Source organism: Gadus macrocephalus, chromosome 13 (genome assembly GCF_031168955.1).
Source record: "Gadus macrocephalus chromosome 13, ASM3116895v1".
Lineage (NCBI taxonomy): Eukaryota > Metazoa > Chordata > Actinopteri > Gadiformes > Gadidae > Gadus > Gadus macrocephalus.
This window is the reverse complement of record NC_082394.1, coordinates 12,065,633-12,086,618: the sequence shown is the minus strand read 5'-3', so window position 1 is coordinate 12,086,618 and position 20,986 is coordinate 12,065,633. Positions and strand designations below refer to the sequence as shown.

Below are 20,986 nucleotides of genomic sequence, written 5' to 3'. Positions count from 1 at the left end.
GTTAATTTTAATAATGTTTTTAACTCTGAAGTTCCATATATTTTGTATGAATGATATTTATGACTGCAATTTAAATTAAAAAAAAGGATTTGAGATCGAATGCACACGTACTTACGTATTTCTGTCTACAAACTAAACTGGAAATGTAATTGGACTAAGCTTCGCTATAATATATGGTACAGCAGGCCGCAAGGATCTATACAATTAGAGCTGGTTAATACCAGTAGAGCAAAACAACAGTCAGACAAAAATACTATTGTGTTTGCTAATTCACCTCACAGTTTGTCATCCATTCTATTTCTCTTCTAATTCAGAGTTGAACATTTTTATTAGCCTCTATCTGCGCAATTCTATTAACCAACATAACAAATTGTAAAAATGGATCGTGATTAGACCTGCAAGTGGAGTTTTTCCCATGATTAAAAAACAGAACAATTACCTTCTGCCGTAGTAATATTAGAAATGCAGTGACCTTTTAATTGTATTCTGCAGGGATAGATTGGGAGAAAGTGTTGTCTGGGGCTGGAGTGTTGCGTTTCATTCAGATTAACTGCCATTATCGTGGGTAATTAGTCTCCTAATTCTCACATATATCAAATCAACGTGCAACCGTGTAATACTCAGTAAATGAATAATTCAAGCAGCACAATGTGGGTTCAGAGACATTTGAAACATTTATAAATGCTTGGTATCACCACGGAGTGATCAGCAGCCAGTAGGCCTATGGCGTAGTGGCTGTAGTAAAGTTATGCCTATGCCAATGAACGCTTTACGTATCGTACAGGCGGGGCATATCATCCATACCATACGCACCACGCCCTAAAAACATTTTTACAGTGTCATACATAATCCAAAAAAATGAAATAATGTAGATAATATAAAAATACTAAGGTAACACATCATCACATAAGTAACAGTGGAACTTGAAACCCTACAGCATATTGTCATGGAGGTTATCGGGATTACTAAACCCATTAGTGACACAACGGTGGAACAAGGAAAGCGAGGGAAGGCCCTCAGTCATATTACAACTGTGGAGGTGGATGCTTACTTTGAGCAGAGGTGTCGACTTGGGGATCATGTGGATAGAAAACAGGATTTCGGACACAGAGGCTTCAGGTGAGCCCGTTGCTGGTGGGTCTGAGTGAATGTGGATGTTGAGACTGAGGTCTCGATGCTAAAGCAAAGAGAGCCCAAGCTTCGGCTGATCCCCTGGGCTCACATTGATCACAGTTTGAAGGAATCTGTGAGTCTGTCTTTGATTTTTTGGAGCTTGGGTTTCATGTGCCAGTGCTCATTTGTATGAATTTCGGCAGGCTGCAGCTGAAATACAGACCCTCTCTCCCCCCCAACACTTACAAATACATTTGTCTGTGTTCACATGTGTATTGTGGTTGTCTTGACAATGGGCTTGATGTCAAAAGGAGGCATTCAAAACGGGCAAGAACACATAAAAATAGCATTTCTGGTGATCAGGGATAGCTGCTTTCAGCTGGTAGAAGGAGAAACCTTCCAGCATGTCTTATCTACTGTGTGATCCTCCCATCCCAGCAGACTTAATTACAAGCCGACGTGAGAGGGAAAGGAAAGTGCCTGAGTGGGGTCTGAACGTATTTACAGCAGGGAATTATTGTGGGAGGTGTAAATCTCCTTTTCGCTTTATAAGCCTTCTCCAATAACAAGCCAGCATTACATTTTTCATAAAACAAAGGTAGGGGGGGTGGATGTTGCTTCTCAGGAAAGGTGCATTGCATGCTAACTTATATAATAGGGGGTGGATGAATAGATAGGAAAGGCAAATCCAAACAGTACAATGTGCAAGCAGTCTTTTCACATAAATTCAATATAAAAAAGCATGAACATGAGTGTAAAATAGAACAGAGGAAATATATCTGGGGTTTTCTGGAGCACCATCAACACATTGATGCACTCTTTAATGGAGTTAACACTATAGACGACTCCAATTACAATCCCAGGCACCACCTAAGAAGACTGGACCCAGCAGCAGTAGAGTTAGTTGATGTGTTGTTGCTGGCCATGCTGGATTTGTGTCCAATTTGTAGTTTCACACAAAGTGTTGACACAACTGAGTAAAACATTTAATAATTTGTTCATTGTGTATTGTTCATGGGCGCAACATCATCATTTTCTGCTTACACCTGAGCTTCCAAGACCTTAAATACACAAAATAGCATATATTCAAGGATAATGCACGAATGATGCATGAAAAGAAATACCACAAATCTAAACTAAGACACACACAACTTTGGTGAGATGGAGGTGGCATCAGTCTCTTCTTAGCCTTGGTATACCAGCTGCAGAGAGATATGCACAAATGCAAGTCTGCAGGTCATAAAAATATAAACCAATGGCTTCAGAAATATATTTAATTATTGAATCTCTGACCTCTATTACTCAAACTGCAACAAAGAGGTCACTCCAACAAGACTGGCCACTAAGGACCAGACTCTTAATGACCCTGATGGAAATTCATATTTTCAGTCGGTAAGTTCTCTGCATGTGCGTGTGTGTGAGTATGTGTGTGCGTGCATGTGTGTGAGTTTGAAGGATTGCCATGAATCTCCTCTCAATGGTTTAGGAGGTGGCAGCCGTAGTTCAACTTCTCCAATCCAAAGTGCTGGGTGATGAGGGGGGGGGGTGTCATCTCTGTACCATCCCCTCCTCCACAAGCATGTGGGTTCAATCTCTATGGGAGAGCAGGACAACACACCATGTCTGTCTGTGTTGTCATTCATTTCACTGTGAAGCATGTTCGTCACCCTTGAATCCGTATTTAAATTTTAAGAGCATGTTTGTGGAGAAAAAACATTCACAGCAGGATTGTTTTGTTGTGTAGAATATAGTGCAGGTGGCAGACTAAAGCAGTTATGATTATGCTAGCTTTTCAGGTCCTGATGTTCCCATAATTTTTTAATATTCAGGTCTTCTTTTTATATTAAATATTTACGGAAGACTTATTAAAAAACATGATAGCCCCTACATTCACGTGGGCATGGGCATAGGAAAAAACAACAATTCAAATGTATGCAAATGTATCATCCCTGTTTAATATAATGCACACTTTGACCAACTAAATGTGAAAAGTAGTGATAGGCCTTTATCACAGAGGTGTAACCATATGGGATGCAAACAGTTGGAGCTAATTTGGTTAATGATGGGTCTGTAGGCCCGCAGTGCCCATAATTAACACCATAAGATAAAGGCTCTGTGATAAAGCCTTATTGGACCGTGGCGTCTTTAGAAAGCCCATCACAGTTAACTTCATTATGGTCAAGTCCAGTGTCCTGAGGTGACTTATTGTAGTGCACATCGTGGCCCAGCAGTGGTCAGGTCATTTATCTTTTAAATGCTGAAGTCTGGCATCGAGACTTGTCTGTCGACATAGTGATAACAAAAAAAACCTTCATTGGACTTTGTTTTGGATTGACATTTGAGGAAGTTGTGAGCAATGCTTCAAAACATTCATAGCTCAGTTGAGCACCATCAGTAGCTGTTAAAAAGATAAAGCCATCATCAATGCTCTAGCAGAAATCATCTTAAAACAGAATCAAAGGTCAGTGTTTTATTCCTCACTGCCAATCTTACTTTTTTGCCATTTGGTTTCCCACGGAAATTACATTATAAAGAGATGGGAGCGGGACCATGAGCAAAACTAGGAGTTCATTTATATTCACACATTTTCAAACCTGGGAATGGATAATTTTTCTCTCTTTATACGGTTTGGTCTTTTACTTTAAAGCTTTCTGACGGAATCATGTTGTGAGAACAACAGAGCGATAGAGTTTGGTGTTTTCCATGTGGAGAAAATGGAAGAAGGCACCACACGAATCAACCAGGGTATCTAGCACACTTGAATCAGAGTGCAAGCGAAAATTAACACAATCTGATCTTTTGAAAGCTTAAAACAACGGGCGTTTAAGGGCAATTATACTCCTTTTATAGCCTATTGCTCGACGCCTTAGTTCTATTATATAGCCCTAGAGAACACGCATTAAGCAAAGGACATTCCATGTCATGTTCTCCCCACAAATTAACACCTTTATTGATATGCAACACCATCCTGGAGCCTATTTGATCGATAAATTGTAAATAATAGACAATGCAGCTCTTTTCTTTTTAAATAATTGGGACAGCACAGTGCAGGAGGAGACTACAGGCGAATCGTCCTGATACAGAAAAAAGCCATGCGTTGATGGTTAGTCACTGTGTTGTTCATACCCGAAAGGAAACATTAGCATAGAAATCTGTATATTATACGGTAGTCACAGTAAAGTGGCACTGGCTGTGCCCTTGGGCCAAAAAGGTCACTCCTACTTATCTCCACAGGAACCCCTCCCCCGCCCAACCACTCCACTGTGGCTCCCTAAAATAACAGCCGGTCCCATGCCGGTAACCCCATTAAAAATTGTCAACCTCTGAATACTTAAGAAAACATAATAGACACACTCAATGGTAAAAACAGATCAATTGAATAAATGTCAACTACTGATTCCTTCTGATTCCTAAAGCCATTCTAACAAATTTCTTTGCCTTAAGATCATCATTCACTTACATTTTTTTGGGCTTACACGTGGAAGATATGACACAGTGAGAGTAAGAATCTGTTGCTAGGATCCTTCAGAGTAATTTCCTCATGACACACATCGTCTCTGACCTTGCTCAACCCGACAATCTCAGAGGGTTATAAAGCGTCGCAGCCCTGCAAGAGAGCCATGCTCTCCAGAGCTGTCGTTAGTGATTGCTTGACTGCAGGCTTTAGCTGGTCTGAAACGTTGGCTCTATATGCTTGTCTTCCCATACTGGGGTTTTGATTTGTGCATATTTTTCATCTTAATCATTTGATGAATGATAGTATTGAAGTAATTGATTGTGGTGACACAGTCAGCACATACAGCTTCCCCAAAGCTGCGTATGTACTCCAAAGTGAATCCACTTCTTTGTAAGATTTGTGTAATAGGTCTATGTTAAAGCTCTTGATTAAAAGGAAGTTTTGCTTTGTCCAACATATAGAATAGGTAGTATTTTTTAATTGTAACTCAAATGTTTACTTCCAACATCGTGCCCTTATGTCTCATACCATTTCTTTCCCCCAAAATGACATGTACTAATGTATGCTTATAATCAGAGCCAAAATCATACATAGCAGTGAAATAATGATAATAAGAATGATACAAAAAAAAGGGAGTTGAATTATACAGTTTATTCACATAAGGATGAATTTTCACAGAATGCATGGAGGTCCTCTTGAGCTTTAACCCATGATCTGCAAATGGGCAGAACATTTATGGTTAATATATACATATTATATAAAAATATAATATAAAGGAAGCACACCAATTGCTCACCCAAAAACGACATATTAGTACATAGTGCATGAGTATGAATCGAGTAACGTATATAATCAGTGTGTATTCTTTAAATTACATTATTTTATTAACAAAATAACACCAATTATTTATGGAAAAAATAAAATGTGCTTAAAATGTGCTATGAATCAAGCCCATGAGATGAAATAATGCATGCATATAAAATCTCCCGATACTGACCCCATTCATCCAACCGATATAGGAGGAGACGCGGGTGAAGACGGTGGGCTTCCTGATGGCGTTGCATCCAGCAGAAGACACAAAGCTGGTCACACCGTGGACCACCCAGCGGCCCCCAACGCTGCAGTTCAGAGGTCCACCAGAGTCACCCTGGAAACACAGAACACAGAACCCCCAACATACCCATGAGCAATGACTCCAGTCTCACACTCGCACGCCCAAACACGCTGCAAATCGACCAAGCTAGCATCAATGGACAGAATGTGGAAAATTGTGGATCACCGAGTTCCTGATCATCTGATGACTTAATTAATAATACATCTCCACAGCTGTGGTCCCTACATTAACATCAGGGGTTCATGTGTGACCAGAGCACCACCCTGGTCGATGTGTGGTGCCTCCACTGATGATGGCCAACGCTTAATATCCTCATGCACCCCAACCTGGGTTTCCCCTCAAAATGACGTGTTCATCGCCATCATCAATCCTTGTACCATTGACTCAATGGTATGTCCGTTGCCTTTGAAGGATGGACAAAGTTGGGGGCGGAATATCGGCGCCTATTCACCTGGCAACCAGACTCGCTGGCACCTCCAGCGCAGACCATGGACTCCTTGACGGTGCTGCCCCACCATGAGGAGCTGGTGCACGTCCTGTGGTCGACAGAGGGCAGGGTTGCCTGCTTCAGCTCGGCGGAAAGCTGGCCTCCGGCTGGCGGGACACACAGGGGAATGATGGTGTGGGGATAAGTGGTTTATTAGAAGAGGAGGCATGAGTGGGGAAGGTATAGGAAGAACAGTTTTGTCTAAATTAGTTTTTAATAATTGTGGGGTATTTGAAGATTAAAGGAGATTGCTTAATCTTTCAATGGTTGAGTGAGTGTGTGTGTGTGTGTGTGTGTGTGTGTGTGTGTGTGTGTGTGTGTGTGTGTGTGTGTGTGTGTGTGTGTGTGTGTGTGTGTGTGTGTGTGTGTGTGTGTGTGTGTGTGTGTGTTGCGACTCACTCTTGGTGCGTCCCCATCCGGTGATGTAGCAGGGGTTTCTGTTAGGCAGAATCTGGCCAGTAGGGGGCAGAGAGCCCAGCTGGACGTTGTTGTTCAGAACAGCGTCAGAGGTCAGACGCAGAAGGGCGATGTCCCAGCTAAAAATTAGGCAGATAAGTATGAAACATTTGTTTTACATGTAACTCTGTGTGTGTGCTGAGATCTCAAAAGTCTGACACAAAAATAAAACGTGTGCATAGCACCTTAGTGATGTTGACAACACCTCCTTCAACCAATAAATATAGCAGTTAAAATAACCTGTGTTATTCATCCACTGTGACAGTGGAGTGTTGTTACTCGTGTTGTTCAGCCTTAAATACAGTATATGCTTTAGTTAGTCAAACTGAGACTGGAAAGTCTGTGGCCTTTAAAAATCATTCGAAATTGGAAAATATATAAATTCCTAAAAACAAGGTCGCTCTCTTTGTCATTGTGACTTCTTTATCTCAGGAAGTAATTGCACATTCCCATGCATGTCCTCAAACTGCAGAGCGGACCCACCCTCCGGCGACGCTGTTAGAGTTCCAGTTGGGGTGGATGTGGACCCGGCTGACACTCATGTACTGCTCGCTGCCCTCATGCACGTTGATGTTGTGGTCCCCCAGCACCACGCGCCATGTACGGGAACTTTGTAAAAGGACAAAACATGTTGGTTATAGGTTATTGGATGTAACTCGTACTGCAGGTCAGGGTTAATTTTTGGGAGAGTAGGTTTATGTGTGTGTGCGTGTGTGTGTGTGTGCGTGTATGTAACTGGCGAGTGTTGGGTCAAACAGTCCTGTATATTATGTTACTGTATGGGTGTGCGTGCGCGTGCCCTGCTGGGTCATCTGCTGCTGTCTGCTTGTGTTTCACTCTCACCTGTCCACACAGTGGGCGGCAGTCATGACCCATCCCTTCCTGATCAGGGTACCTCCACAGGTGTGGTGGAAGGAGCTTCCAGACTTGTACTGGAGGGAGATCTTAAACAGCCACACAAACACACCAACAAAGAAGAAAACGCCAACACATCGCATTAGGATTAAAACACAAACAGTTATAAATCTTAAAATCGGATTATTAATAACAGGCAGTTTATGCTGACGGGTGCACAGGTATTTCCGTTAAAACATCCATTACTAATTTTGCCATGAATAGATAGGAGGACATTTGCAAAGATTCTACCTTTGTATTTTGAGTCAATGGAAAGTATTTCATAAATAGCAAAAGCAGCTGTTGCCAACTGGGTTACGTGCATAACTCATTCACAGGAAAATGTCATGTTATTTGGCTTGAGGTAGGTAATATAGGCTACATGTTTTATGCAACCCTGAGATCTGTTTAAGAGAGATTTAGGAATAATAAGAAGAGCAAGGTTTAAAATGTATTTAGGAATAACTGAGGATATAAGTGCGTTGACTGAATGCAGACTAGGCAGCCAAAACAAGTTCTTTCCTTTGAAAAGTTGCCTCAGGGTTGAGCTGAAGAACCGACATTTTTTCCCACACACATACACACATACACATACACACACACACACACACACACACACACACACACACACACACACACACACACACACACACCCTACATGGTGGAAGGTTGCAAGAGAATGTCGACTGCAGTTAGCGACATCTAAAAATAAGGTAGAAATAACAAGGTTTTTGTTTGTCTCCATACAACTGCAAAGTGTAAATATGAAAGCATATAGCATAGCCTACCTGCCAGGGCCAGGAATGAGCCCTAGCCACCTCACCGCCCACGACACGGCCCTCCACACTGTCCTCCAGGTACCTGGGCTGGGGCTCCAGCTCAGCCAGCACTGGGAGATGGAGATAGTTAGCAGTCTGGGCTGCCACGTCGTATGCTAATGTCTTTGTCTCATCATTAATTGATATAAGATTTGCATTAGGCAAATTTCAGCAAGTCTCTAGGAAGGCAGCAAAAGGAAAACTTTTAGGATAAAGGAGGAATATAAAATAAGGCAATGGTCAATTATATGGTAAATGGTAAATTTGCCATCAATGGAATACATTCATTCTAAATAGAAAATCGATCTAAATATACCAGAGAAATTTGTCAGATTGTGATTATCTCCGATTTTTTGTTCATCAAAGTCCTGTAAATCAATTGTCTGGAAATGGAGCAAATGGAACGAGGCTCTTGGCTCATGTGTAGAGTTTGCCTGGCTGTTTGTCAGCGTTTCCTTCACCACTCTGTAACTTTAAGCAGCCCGTAGTGTGAACCATACAATTAGTTAATTAGTTGTCTGCAATCTGTATCATATTTTACTCTAATTGTCCTTAGGGGTGAAACACTCAATGCAAGATTTTCTTGCCATTCAATCAGTCAAGGAATTGATTAATCAAAACCATGTATTATAGGCAGCAGTTGAATATTCTATGTATTTCACGCATTGTGAATGGTTGGTGGAATGAACGAACACATGGTGAAGCAGGGTTGGAGCTACTTACCCAGAGCTGCGAGGGACGTCAAAAGCAGGAACCTGAGCATGTCTGCAGTCTATTGGACTTATGTGACTGTCCAGCGTCCTCTCAGGGCCCTTTTATACACCATGGGGTACTTAAAATACTACACACACACGCACACACACACACACACACACACACACACACACACACACACACACACACACACACACACACACACACACACACACACACACACACACACACACACACACACACACACACCTCCACTGATACACATGCGAAGACACAGGCATACACACACCTATAAACACACACTCACCGACACAGCCTCAAACCCGCACACATGTACACACACACACACACACACACAAACACAAACACACACATAGTGGGTATACATAAATCGCTAACCAGCAGACAGTGTCCACCTGTTTCTCTCCCACCGATTATCGCCGTGTGCTGACTCAGCCGTTGCAGCCGTTCTTGTTTCCATTTGTTTCAGGTTAATACTGTGCTTAATATCCTGCAGAGACCATTACTCCACAAACTTCTTTACTGCTGCATAATGTATTACGAGTGCCTCTTTAATCGGAAATAAAATAACTGATTAATTGTGCTGTGTCTATTATATACTGGCACCATGTGAACATCTGTACTGTAAATTATCCTCTATCAGATCATCCATTACAATCTAAACTATCAAATCATATCAAACTTTATTTATATAGTGCCTTTCGTGCAAAATTGCAATACAAGCTGCTTAACAATACAATGAAAATACAACAATAAAATACAACTACACTGGCTTCCATCTCCTACTATTATTGTTATTGTAATATTGTATGACATTCTCCAAGATTAAGGATTTTTTTAGTCAGGGATTTTGACTTTTGTGCTTCATAACAGAAAATGGAAAATGGTGTTTTGACAATTTGCATTAGCATTATTTTGCGGAATCTGCACAAACACGACTCAAATATACATACACTCACAGCATGGTAAGTAACATGGCCAGGCTTCCGTGTTTAGACCAGAAGCTTATGGTCCTGGCATGAACTCTGTAGCTCTCAGTTCAAGAGTACATCCAACAGTCCACAACTGGCTGGAGACAAACTACAGTTATCAGAGAGGACAGACCGCCCCAAGCTGGAGAGCACATCATGAGAGGTGTGAGGGGGGAAGGTGATAGGATTATGGAATATATATATAGGATTATGGAATTTGTTGGGTTTGTGTGTTTGTTTGTGTGTGTGTGTGTGTGTGTGTGTGTGTGTGTGCGTGCGTGCGTGCGTGCGTGCGTGCGTGCGTGCGTGCGTGCGTGCGTGCGTGCGTGCGTGCGTGCGTGCGTGCGTGCGTGCGTGCGTGCGGTGCGTGCGTGCGTGCGTGCGTGTGTGTATTGGTGTGTATGTATGGGTGCGTGGGTGTGTGTGTGCGTGTATGTAACTGGTGTCTGTGTTTGTGTGTGTGTGTGTGTGTGTGTGCATGTGTGTGTGTGTGTGTGTGTGGGTTGGTGTGCATGTGTGTGGGTGTGTACATTATGTACTACAAGTCTGAAATTAGGCTTACTAGTGGTGTACTCAGGGCTCAAGGCCAAAGATGGCCCAGAAAGTAAATAAGGTAGGACATTTTTGATGTTGGACACATTTTCGACACTGTGCAGGATACATTGAAGTTGGTTTAGTTTACTCAATACATGCAATTTAATTTACATTTTTCTGAAGCATTTTAAGAGCTTAGACATATGCAATCATTTAGGACAGAAATGCCATTGAAAATCTATTTGAAATAGGCAAAACATTTGCCTATTTCTTTCACAAACTCACACATATACGCACACACACTCACACGATCCACTGTTATTTCACTTTCAATCCAATGTATTGATGGAGATTTTGGCCGTTAGGTAGGTTGAATGTGTGTCCTCCCTCTGCTATGCCTCTACACCCCCCTGCTCAGACACTGAAAACAGCAGGGAACAAATGATGTGCAGGCATAGAACCAGTAGCATATCAAATTGATATATTCTGCAGGGAACAGGTGGGACGGGGTATGCACCTTTTTCGATTTAGATTCTTAATTAAGGATGCATATAAGGAGATAAATGATAATGGAAAATACTGACCTAGATGTTCTCAATGCAATAGTTGATGCTGATCATGTTAAAGCCATTTTTGGGAAACATTACCATGCGCTGGAGGAACGGAATGCCTTCATTTATTCATTGATTATGAAATAATGATACAGAAATGCTGAAAGCAGGAGGGTCATAAAAACCGCGAGGCTTGTACCTTGAAACGGAAGAAGAGGCACAAGAATATATAGCAGCATATCTTCAGTGTGCCACTGACTTCCCATAGCGACATCATTATTTGTCCTTTTTCTATTACCTGAGGTGAATTAAGGCCTAAGGCTGAAGGTTTTAGCCCATTGCTTGAACACTATAGACGCATGCTTAGACCAAAGTAACACAACTTGAAGTTTTTGTTACTATACATTAAACACATGTTACCATACATTAAACAAAAGTGCTGCTTTGCATTTTAGTTGCAATTCTGCGACACACTTGTGCCTTTCTGCAGCACACTTGCTCGTGCAAACAACAAACTATTGCATACATAAGACACTTAGTTCAAAAATGAAATCTCAGGTACCATTGGGAAAACACATCTATTCAAAATACAAAACACATTGGGCAATTGAAAATACTTAGATACACACCTGAAAACACTTACTTACAAAACTGAACATCTATCAGCCAGCTACAAAAAGGGCAATTTTGCACTTCCCGGAGCAACGTGGGGGAAATATCTCATTGTGTGCCACCATTGGCCTTCGAGGGTAACTGCACCATCATGCAAAAATAGGTCCCTACAATACCCAACATATCATCACATTTCTAGATGCACTTCATGATGCAGCTCAACAGGACGGAGCTGAGCAGCCCAGGTTTGTTGTTGTCTGGGATAATGTTTGTTTCCATCAGCCTGTTTTGATCCGGAACTTTTTTCTGTGTTACCGTTTTTTTCAATTGCTTGAACACATTTTGCAAAAAAATTGGCTCATTGTGTCCAAACTCAACACACAACTCACAACAACTCATCATCCATATTCACTGTTGTTATTCAGTTCCACAGAAGGCACGTTTTCACAACAACCAAAAAACCTAATACTCAATACTGTACATTGCAGTACAGTACTTTACAGTTCAGTAAATTATAACAAAAATTAACCAAAAATACACAACTGTACTGTACATAAACACAGAAAAACAAGGTAATTGTGCAACCCGGTATCACGTGATTGCGTGCTCCTGCGCACGAACGTTAATCTATTGAAGCGTGTTCCAGAGCACGATAGTCCGAGTTTTTGCGTGTTACACAGAACGAAATCTAAACCAATGCATTCTGAATGGGAGTGTTCTAAGACAATTAACGTGCTCCACAAAACGGTACGAGAGAGAGAGAAAGAGAGAGAGGGAGGGACAGAGAGAGAGAGCGAGAGAGCGAGAGAGGCTTCAGAAAGGGTGTGCGCAGATAGTACAGTGCACCCTAGTTATGTTTATGCCAAAACCACAAATGCTATATGTATATATATATTGCCTAATTATATATATATAGCCTATATATATGTATAGGCTATATATATAATTAGGCTATAATTATATTATTTAGCGTGTAATGAGACAATCTATAGCCAAATTGTCGAAGATGCCCGAGAATCTTCGGGGATATCAGCATGGGAAATCGGCGAATCAGACCCATGAACCTATAAAGAAAGACGTCATCTCAAGCGGGAGAGAACGTTTGCGGTGCTGGTTTGTGTCACGTAAGTACAGGGCTCTCATGTCTCATGCATTCGGCGTGAGACACACGCAATTCAACCCATGCACACGCTCGAACCTGTGCCGTGTTCCAATACCCGTACTGTCCGTACTTACTAGCCAAAATTTGAGTAAGATCCGGCGAAAAGAAGTATACTTCAAGGACCCGGATGCCGTACTCAAAACGGGCTAATCCTGAAGTGTGGATCGAAGGACACTCCCCGTACTCAACGGCAGCCATCTTAGCTACGTAGCGGAAGAGGCGGAGCCAGGCTGAGCCAAAGTCGGCGCATTTTCCACATAGCCTGCATTAATAGAGTCATTTTGTAGTTTTTATAGCTGCTAGGCGTTAAGAGTTCACCGTTCAAAGCGGGATGTTTATTGCGGGGGAGTAGCCACAGCGGCAGTCGTGATCGTAATTTCCGGTTAGTGCAACACGGAGTACTCGATTTGGAACAGCACTCACATCTGAAAAAATAACGTAGTAGATAGTGCGGATAGTATACTTCCTTTAAGTATACTCATGGAAGTACGGGTATGGTCTCACGAAAATACGTGACACTGTCACGTTATTTAATCTATTGAAATGTGATCAGGGACACGTAGGCCTATTTTCTAAATTTTGTATTTCAATTGGAAGTGTCACTCCAACTCTGGAATTTGTCGTGTCACTAAGCATGACTTCCAAACTAAGGTTCTGTCCGGGAGCGTTCTCCCTAATGTCCCTTATGGAGCTCCATACAGATCATTCATTGTTGAAAATTGTCTGTGATAACTAACAAATGACAGCTTTTGGCCACCCGTTTCTACTTAAAATTGTCTGTGATAACTAACAATATGACAGCTTTTGGCCACCCGTTTCTACTTTCACCTTTGATACTGAGAAATTGTGACAATACACGGATAGGCCTATATTAAATGCAGGTGCGATATTTCCCACCACTATACTCGGGCCGGGCCGGGCCTTTGATCGAGCGTTTTTATTTTTATTTTACCATTGGTTTATTGGCCTAATCTGAGGAGAAATCTATGCCATAAACAGAAATATTATAGGCCTTTATTACACGGGTCTTCTCAATGCCGTGGAACGCTCCGTTCACTTGCATGGGTAGTAATCCGGTGACTTGTCTACCCCAGCGTCTACCGTTGCTCGTTGCTAAGCGACGTCACCGTCTTTGCGGACAAATTATTTCTCTGCTGATCAACACTACAAATGGCCAAAAGACTTGTATCCCCCCCCCCCCCCCCCCTAAATAAATACTAATAAATACTAATTATTATTATTATTATTCTCATTCAACTTGAACATGTGTTTTTACAGTAGAGTGGTGGAGGGATGACGTATGTTGGCCAACCCGGAAGTGAGCGTCGCCCTGGATTCCCTCGACAAAAAGCCAACGGATTTTGGATTATTATAAATTGAAACAATTTATTAAATAAATATTTGTGAGATGTCATTACTCATTTGTGAGATGAGTTTGCTTCCTATTTATGTCGAGTATACACCCCTACTGTCCACAAGCATCCCCCCCATATGGATTTGGAGAATTGTTGCCACGTCCCAGTGGTGGAGGTATCATATATATGAAAGAGGGCATTCAATTATACTATAATGATCAATTAGGAGGCCGAAGCCCTAAAGGAAGTGATGCAATAGGTGACTGAGGGTCAACATTTGAGAACCTGGACGGAAAGAGCTCGAAGGCCGGCCAGGGCCCTTGTCACCGACCCGTCAGGGGCCGTGTTGTTGGGATAAAAGTACAACATGTTGTCCTTATCATCCCACACACCCCTCCTTGCTCTGCCAATAGCATATCTATATCTATATAGTCCCTTGACCTTATCCGTGGAAAAATTGACAAACCGTTGCTGATTATAGTATATATTATTTATCCAATTAACATTTTTGTTAATAGTGGACCACCAAAACAGGACTGATTCAAACCCTGCCGAAATTTGATTGCATCATTCTTGGGTAGTTCGTTGGCTCCGGGCGTGTCTGCATCTGGCTCCTCCTCCGGCCTTGGAACTTTGTGTTTCTCTTGCTGGAATTACAAACTTATGTACAACAGTTAGATGTTCAAACATATTTTCCTTAATTCTATTTCTACTTACTCCAATGGAAGTCCCTTTTGGGACCCTCGAATGTTAAGTGAAGGCATGGGTCGACCCTTAAGCATTTAATGCGGGGTTAGATGCGTCGTTCTGTTAGTTTTCATGCGATAACTCATTAGTGTCAGTCGTAGTGCATTAGTCCTTTCATTTAGTACTCTAATTAAATTTTGTTAATCTTTGTCTTAAGCGTCCCATTCCTCTCTCCACCATACCTTGTGGTTTGAGGATTGTAGACACAGACTAGTCTTTATTCGACATGCAAATGTTGAATCACTTGTTTGAGTGTTTTCTGAATAAACACTGCCCTATCGCCTGAGCTAATTTGTGACGGAATTCCAAACCTTGGCATGACTTCTCTAGTCAGAACCTTGATTACCGTAGCCGCACTTTGGTCGTCTGATGGGACTGCTTCTACCCCTCTGTTGAACACTGTTTTTTCAAATATTTCACACTCATTTAGCTGGATGTCAATCATTGTTTGCAAGTATGGTGAAGAAAAACCTTGTTTTCTAATTATTATTATTATTATTATTATTATTATATAATTTTTTTTATATATATATACTTTTTTTTTTTTAATTCTCCTCAATACCTCCCCCCTTGGGCAATGGTCAAAACCATGCACATTAAATGATAAGCAAATCTAAGAACGCCGTTGGTGCAACCAACGTCGAAACGTCTAACCTTAACCATCAGCAAAATAAAACCAATCTTTTGGGAAGGGAAATCGAAACCAGTATGTCCAAAACCAAAGCCCAATATGGGTGGGTTTACCATCAGCCGCCGGAGACCACGCTGTTCCAAAGTCATGCACTAAACCAAAAAACGTACATGCGTTAGTGGCCTTCTATACCACAAAGGTAAAATAAAATAAAACGCGACATGCCCCGTTCCAAGACCACCTCTGCTGCCAGAGCTGACATATCTGACTCCTGTTCCTCCTCCACCCTACACCCCAGACGGGACTTCCCATGATTGTTGCAGCTCGTCACTTCATGATCAAGTGAGCCAGTGCCCACAGCGACTCTGCCAAGTAATCGTGACTGTGCCTGCCTTAGGTCGTCCCGGGTGTCAAGGTGGGATCTTACCCGTCGTTGGCTAACCAGCCTTCCATACTGGCTCGCTGCAGGATGCCGTACCTGGAATACAATCAACCCCCACCCATATGGTAGTATAGATCGCAAAGTGGAGGGATGGAGACAGAGTCTTCAGCCCCATCTGTCCTATGCAGCCAAGCGTGCGTAATGGATACACATCAGGGGGACTATAAGACAAAAGGTAATTTATCAGAGTTAAAATTATTGCAGCAGCAGTAGTGGCATTTGAAAGGTAAACCCACTACTTCCGAATCCAAATTGACAACATAGCATGTAGGACCCCTTCCCAGCAGATGTGGCTTCAATACACCTATTGTCCTGAACTAGGGAGATGTGAAAGAAAACAAAATCACAATATTAAAACTTGCATTTTCAATATTGGGCGACATACTTCTGTCTTAACCGTTACTTAAAATCACAATTCTCTTCATAATCCTACCCGATTGCCCTTCACTATCTATTTAAATTGGACGACCTAATTAAACCTATTATTCTACCTGCATTTAGTGTTTTCCACATTTTGATTCACTACTATGCCAAACCCAAACCCTCTACGTTGTCCTTATCTAGTTTATTCAACACTGAATTGATACATTGTTTCTATTTACTAATTAACCATATTGTTTTATCTGAAGTGTGCTTGTGTATCCCCTTGTGTACTCCATCACTCGGAGTAGGAGAGGATTCTCCCCTACCTCGGCAGCCCTGACACACACACGAGAACAGGCTCACATACGCATCCTTTCTTATTTTATTTTGCTTATTTATTTTAAATGACATTTGTCATTGTGGATAGCCTGAATTAGAAATTTGGATAACGTTTGATCATACTTATTTGGTCTAATTTTTAAATATTGCCGATTGTTTTTTCTAAATTATAAGATCACTTTTAATAAATTGTCTATTACTTATCATAATCTCTAAGGAAATATTTTATTTGTGTTGTTATCTTGGCACCTAGACCTCGTCAGGTCCAAGCACCAAATTAACATCCACCTATCCACGCAGAGTCCATGGGTTGGGTCCGCTCCTCTTTTGATGAGTCACTTTACCCTGGCGCCATTGAACCCATTGACTCCTGTGGAGTGGTGTGCAGACAATTTTTAACGCTAATTGCTCATGTTTTGATTTCTAGATAATTATTCCTGAATCCTGTGATCACCATGTAACTTGCTCAGGGACACATCAACACTCGGCTAGGAGGAGCTGGTCCAGCAGGGGGCGGTGTAGTTGGGGAAGGGTAGGGTTGGAGTGGTCCAGCAGGGGGCGGTGTAGTCGGGGAAGGGCAGAGTCGGAGTGGTCCAGTAGGGGGCGGTGTAGTCGGGGAAGGGCAGAGTTGGAGTGGTCCAGCAGGGGGCGGTGTAGTTGGGGAAGGGCAGAGTTGGAGTGGTCCAGCAGGGGGCGGTGTAGTTGGGGAAGGGCAGAGTCGGAGTGGTCCAGTAGGGGGCGGTGTAGTTGGGGAAGGGCAGAGTTGGAGTGGTCCAGCAGGGGGCGGTGTAGTTGGGGAAGGGCAGAGTCGGAGTGGTCCAGTAGGGGGGCGCTGTAGTTGGGGAAGGGCAGAGTCGGAGTGGTCCAGTAGGGGGCGGTGTAGTTGGGGAAGGGCAGAGTCGGAGTGGTCCAGTAGGGGGCGCTGTAGTTGGGGAAGGGCAGAGTCGGAGTGGTCCAGTAGGGGGCGGTGTAGTTGGGGAAGGGCAGAGTCGGAGTGGTCCAGTAGGGGGCGCTGTAGTTGGGGAAGGGCAGAGTCGGAGTGGTCCAGCAGGGGGCGGTGTAGTTGGGGACGGGCAGAGTCGGAGTGGTCCAGTAGGGGGCGCTGTAGTTGGGGAAGGGCAGAGTCGGAGTGGTCCAGTAGGGGGCGGTGTAGTTGGGGAAGGGCAGGGTCGGAGTGGTCCAGTAGGGGGCGCTGTAGTTGGGGAAGGGCAGAGTCGGAGTGGTCCAGTAGGGGGCGCTGTAGTTGGGGAAGGGCAGAGTCGGAGTGGTCCAGTAGGGGGCGCTGTAGTCGGGGAAGGGCAGAGTCGGAGTGGTCCAGTAGGGGGCGCTGTAGTTGGGGAAGGGCAGAGTCGGAGTGGTCCAGCAGGGGGCGCTGTAGTTGGGGAAGGGCAGGGTCGGAGTGGTCCAGTAGGGGGCGCTGTAGTTGGGGAAGGGCAGAGTCGGAGTGGTCCAGTAGGGGGCGCTGTAGTCGGGGAAGGGCAGAGTCGGAGTGGTCCAGTAGGGGGCGCTGTAGTTGGGGAAGGGCAGAGTCGGAGTGGTCCAGTAGGGGGCGGTGTAGTTGGGGAAGGGCAGAGTCGGAGTGGTCCAGTAGGGGGCGGTGTAGTTGGGGGAGGGCAGGGTCGGAGTGGTCCAGCAGGGGGCGGTGTAGTTGGGGAAGGGCAGGGCTGGAGTGGTCCAGATTTGGCGGAGGGGGAGGTGTGGCTTGGGACTGAGTGAGAGAACTCAAAAAATGGCAGCTGTGGTGCTATAACTCTGTGTGACCTGTCTAACACATGAGAGCGGATGAGTGGCTAGGGGGTAGCTCTTGTCACTCTTGGAGGAGGAGAAAAGGAGGAAAAAACGGGGGGGGGGAGGAAGCAAAAACAACAACAGGGCCTAGAGACGTTATTCAATACATCCAGATATTCCTCATAGCCAATAATCGTTATCTATCTTTATTGATTAATCTGTTTCAACAGGCTAAGTCGCCAACCAAAGCGACAAAGAGATGTTGTTTAGTATCGTAGTTTATCTATGCGACAGGTCCAGTAGTAATTTTAAGAAACACAGTAAAAGAGATATCCTTTATCTTTGTCGACTTATCTAGGTCTAGTTTTAACGGGTCAAACAGTAGATTGAAGCAACGCAGTAAAAAAGTTATTTATCCTTGTCAATTTATCTAGGTCCGCAGGTTAAGCCATAGACCGAAGCAATACGTCAGAGAGACATTATTCATTATTATCAATCTGTCTATTCTTTCCTTTACCCGTTTTAACGGGCGAAGATAGAGCGGACCACGCATACACCCACTGACTCACTCACAGATCCTCTCTTTCACGCAGACGCACACAGACACACATCAACAGACCTTTTGTTCTGTCTCTCACAGACGCACACAGAAACATATCAACGGACCTCTCATTCTGTCTCTCGCAGACGCACACAGAAACATATCAACAGACCTTTTGTTCTGTCTCTCGCAGACGCACACAGAAACATATCAACAGACCTTTTGTTCTGTCTCTCACAGACGCACACAGAAACATATCAACAGACCTTTTGTTCTGTCTCTCGCAGACGCACACAGAAACATATCAACAGACCTTTTGTTCTGTCTCTCACAGACGCACACAGAAACATATCAACAGACCTTTTGTTCTGTCTCTCACAGACGCACACAGAAACATATCAACAGACCTTTTGTTCTGTCTCTCACAGACGCACAATCATCAGACACTGCAAAATAGCGTTGAGCACAACAAAGCAAGCAAGCGCTGCACACATAGCGTTGAGCATAACAAAACAAGGGAACGCTGCACACACACACCCGGGTTATCATTGAATGATTTATTTCTATATTTAGCCGGCTCACAGATACGCTTGTTCTCTTTTTTTTTTCTTTTTTTTTCTCTCTGGGCCTCTCACACACACACACACATATAGTCTCTCCGTCTCAACCTCTCTCTCACTCGCGCATACACACACTGTCTCTCTGTCTCTCTCTCACCCATGCTCTCCTATTCTTCCACCCACGCTGACTCTCGTTCTCGACTCCATACACACGCACTTGCTCTCTGGTCGTGAAGGTGGGGGTGAGAGGTCTCTGCTATCCCTAGTCTGCGTCAGTTCAGGTGTCTGTCCGTCAGTCCCCGCATATGCAATGAATATATAGCTTACCACATAGAATTATTTAATATACAAACAAAGAAGGGGACTCTAACCCCCCTTTAGTCACAGGTGGGGACTTTAACCCCAGCCCGAGGGACTCCAACCCCCTTAAGACATAGGTGGGGACTCTAACCCCACTCCGAGGGACTCCAACCCCCTTAAGACATAGGTGGGGACTCTAACCCCACTCCGAGGGACTCCAACCCCCTTAAGACATAGGTGGGGACTCTAACCCCACTCCGAGGGACTCCAACCCCCTTAAGACATAGGTGGGGACTCTAACCCCACTCCGAGGGACTCCAACCCCCTTAAGACATAGGTGGGGACTCTAACCCCACTCCGAGGGACTCCAACCCCCTTAAGACATAGGTGGGGACTCTAACCCTCTTGATACACTGGTGGGGACTCTGACCCTCTTGATACACTGGTGGGGACTCTGACCCTCTTGATACACTGGTGGGGACTCTGACCCTCTTGATACACAGGTGGGGACTCTAACCCTCTTTACACAGGTGGGGACTCAAACCCTCTTGATACACAGGTGGGGACTCTAACCCTCTTTATACACAGGTGCCTTTATTACACATCCATTACTTGGCCATCGGTAGTCTTGTATCACTATGCCCGATTCTTATAGGCCCTATGGTCTCGAGGGTATTCTTTCACCATGCAACGAGCCGATATTCGATGTGTCACGCGTTCAGGGTCAATCGGGTTTATGGGGAAATGCTGGGATGCAGCTCTATTCGTCCCCACGAGATATCCCGTAGCGAACCGCTCTCACAGTCTCACCTCCTAATGTGGTTCCTATATAACTATGCAGAGTTTGGATTTTATCAACAGGTTCTGCCTACCTTTTGTTGGGCGTACGCGAGGTGAGACTGCAGGAATCGGTCCGGTGCTCCGGGGTCCCGAGGTCGCGCCGCTCTCCGTCTCTCGTTTCCCAGTTGCGGTTCAATTCAGAAAAAATCACGTCGTGGGTCACCAAATTGTTGGGAAAAACGGTCTGTCTAGTTACTGGACCAGATGAAATGAGACGGAGAGGTAATAAAGTCTAT

At 43.8% G+C, this 20,986-nt stretch overlaps 1 protein-coding gene across 1 annotated transcript; it reads right to left on the bottom strand.

The window, feature by feature from the left end:
• Positions 1-5,206: 5,206 nt before the first annotated feature.
• LOC132470572 (elastase-1-like) lies at positions 5,207-9,197 on the bottom strand. The gene is made up of 8 exons (XM_060069291.1): positions 9,063-9,197; positions 8,310-8,410; positions 7,471-7,571; positions 7,111-7,236; positions 6,571-6,707; positions 6,136-6,278; positions 5,568-5,717; positions 5,207-5,284 (listed from the first exon to the last, which is right to left on the bottom strand). Exons 1-8 carry the CDS (start codon positions 9,100-9,102, stop codon positions 5,273-5,275), a joined length of 810 nt encoding a protein of 269 aa, XP_059925274.1. The 5' UTR covers positions 9,103-9,197; the 3' UTR covers positions 5,207-5,272.
• Positions 9,198-20,986: the final 11,789 nt, after the last annotated feature.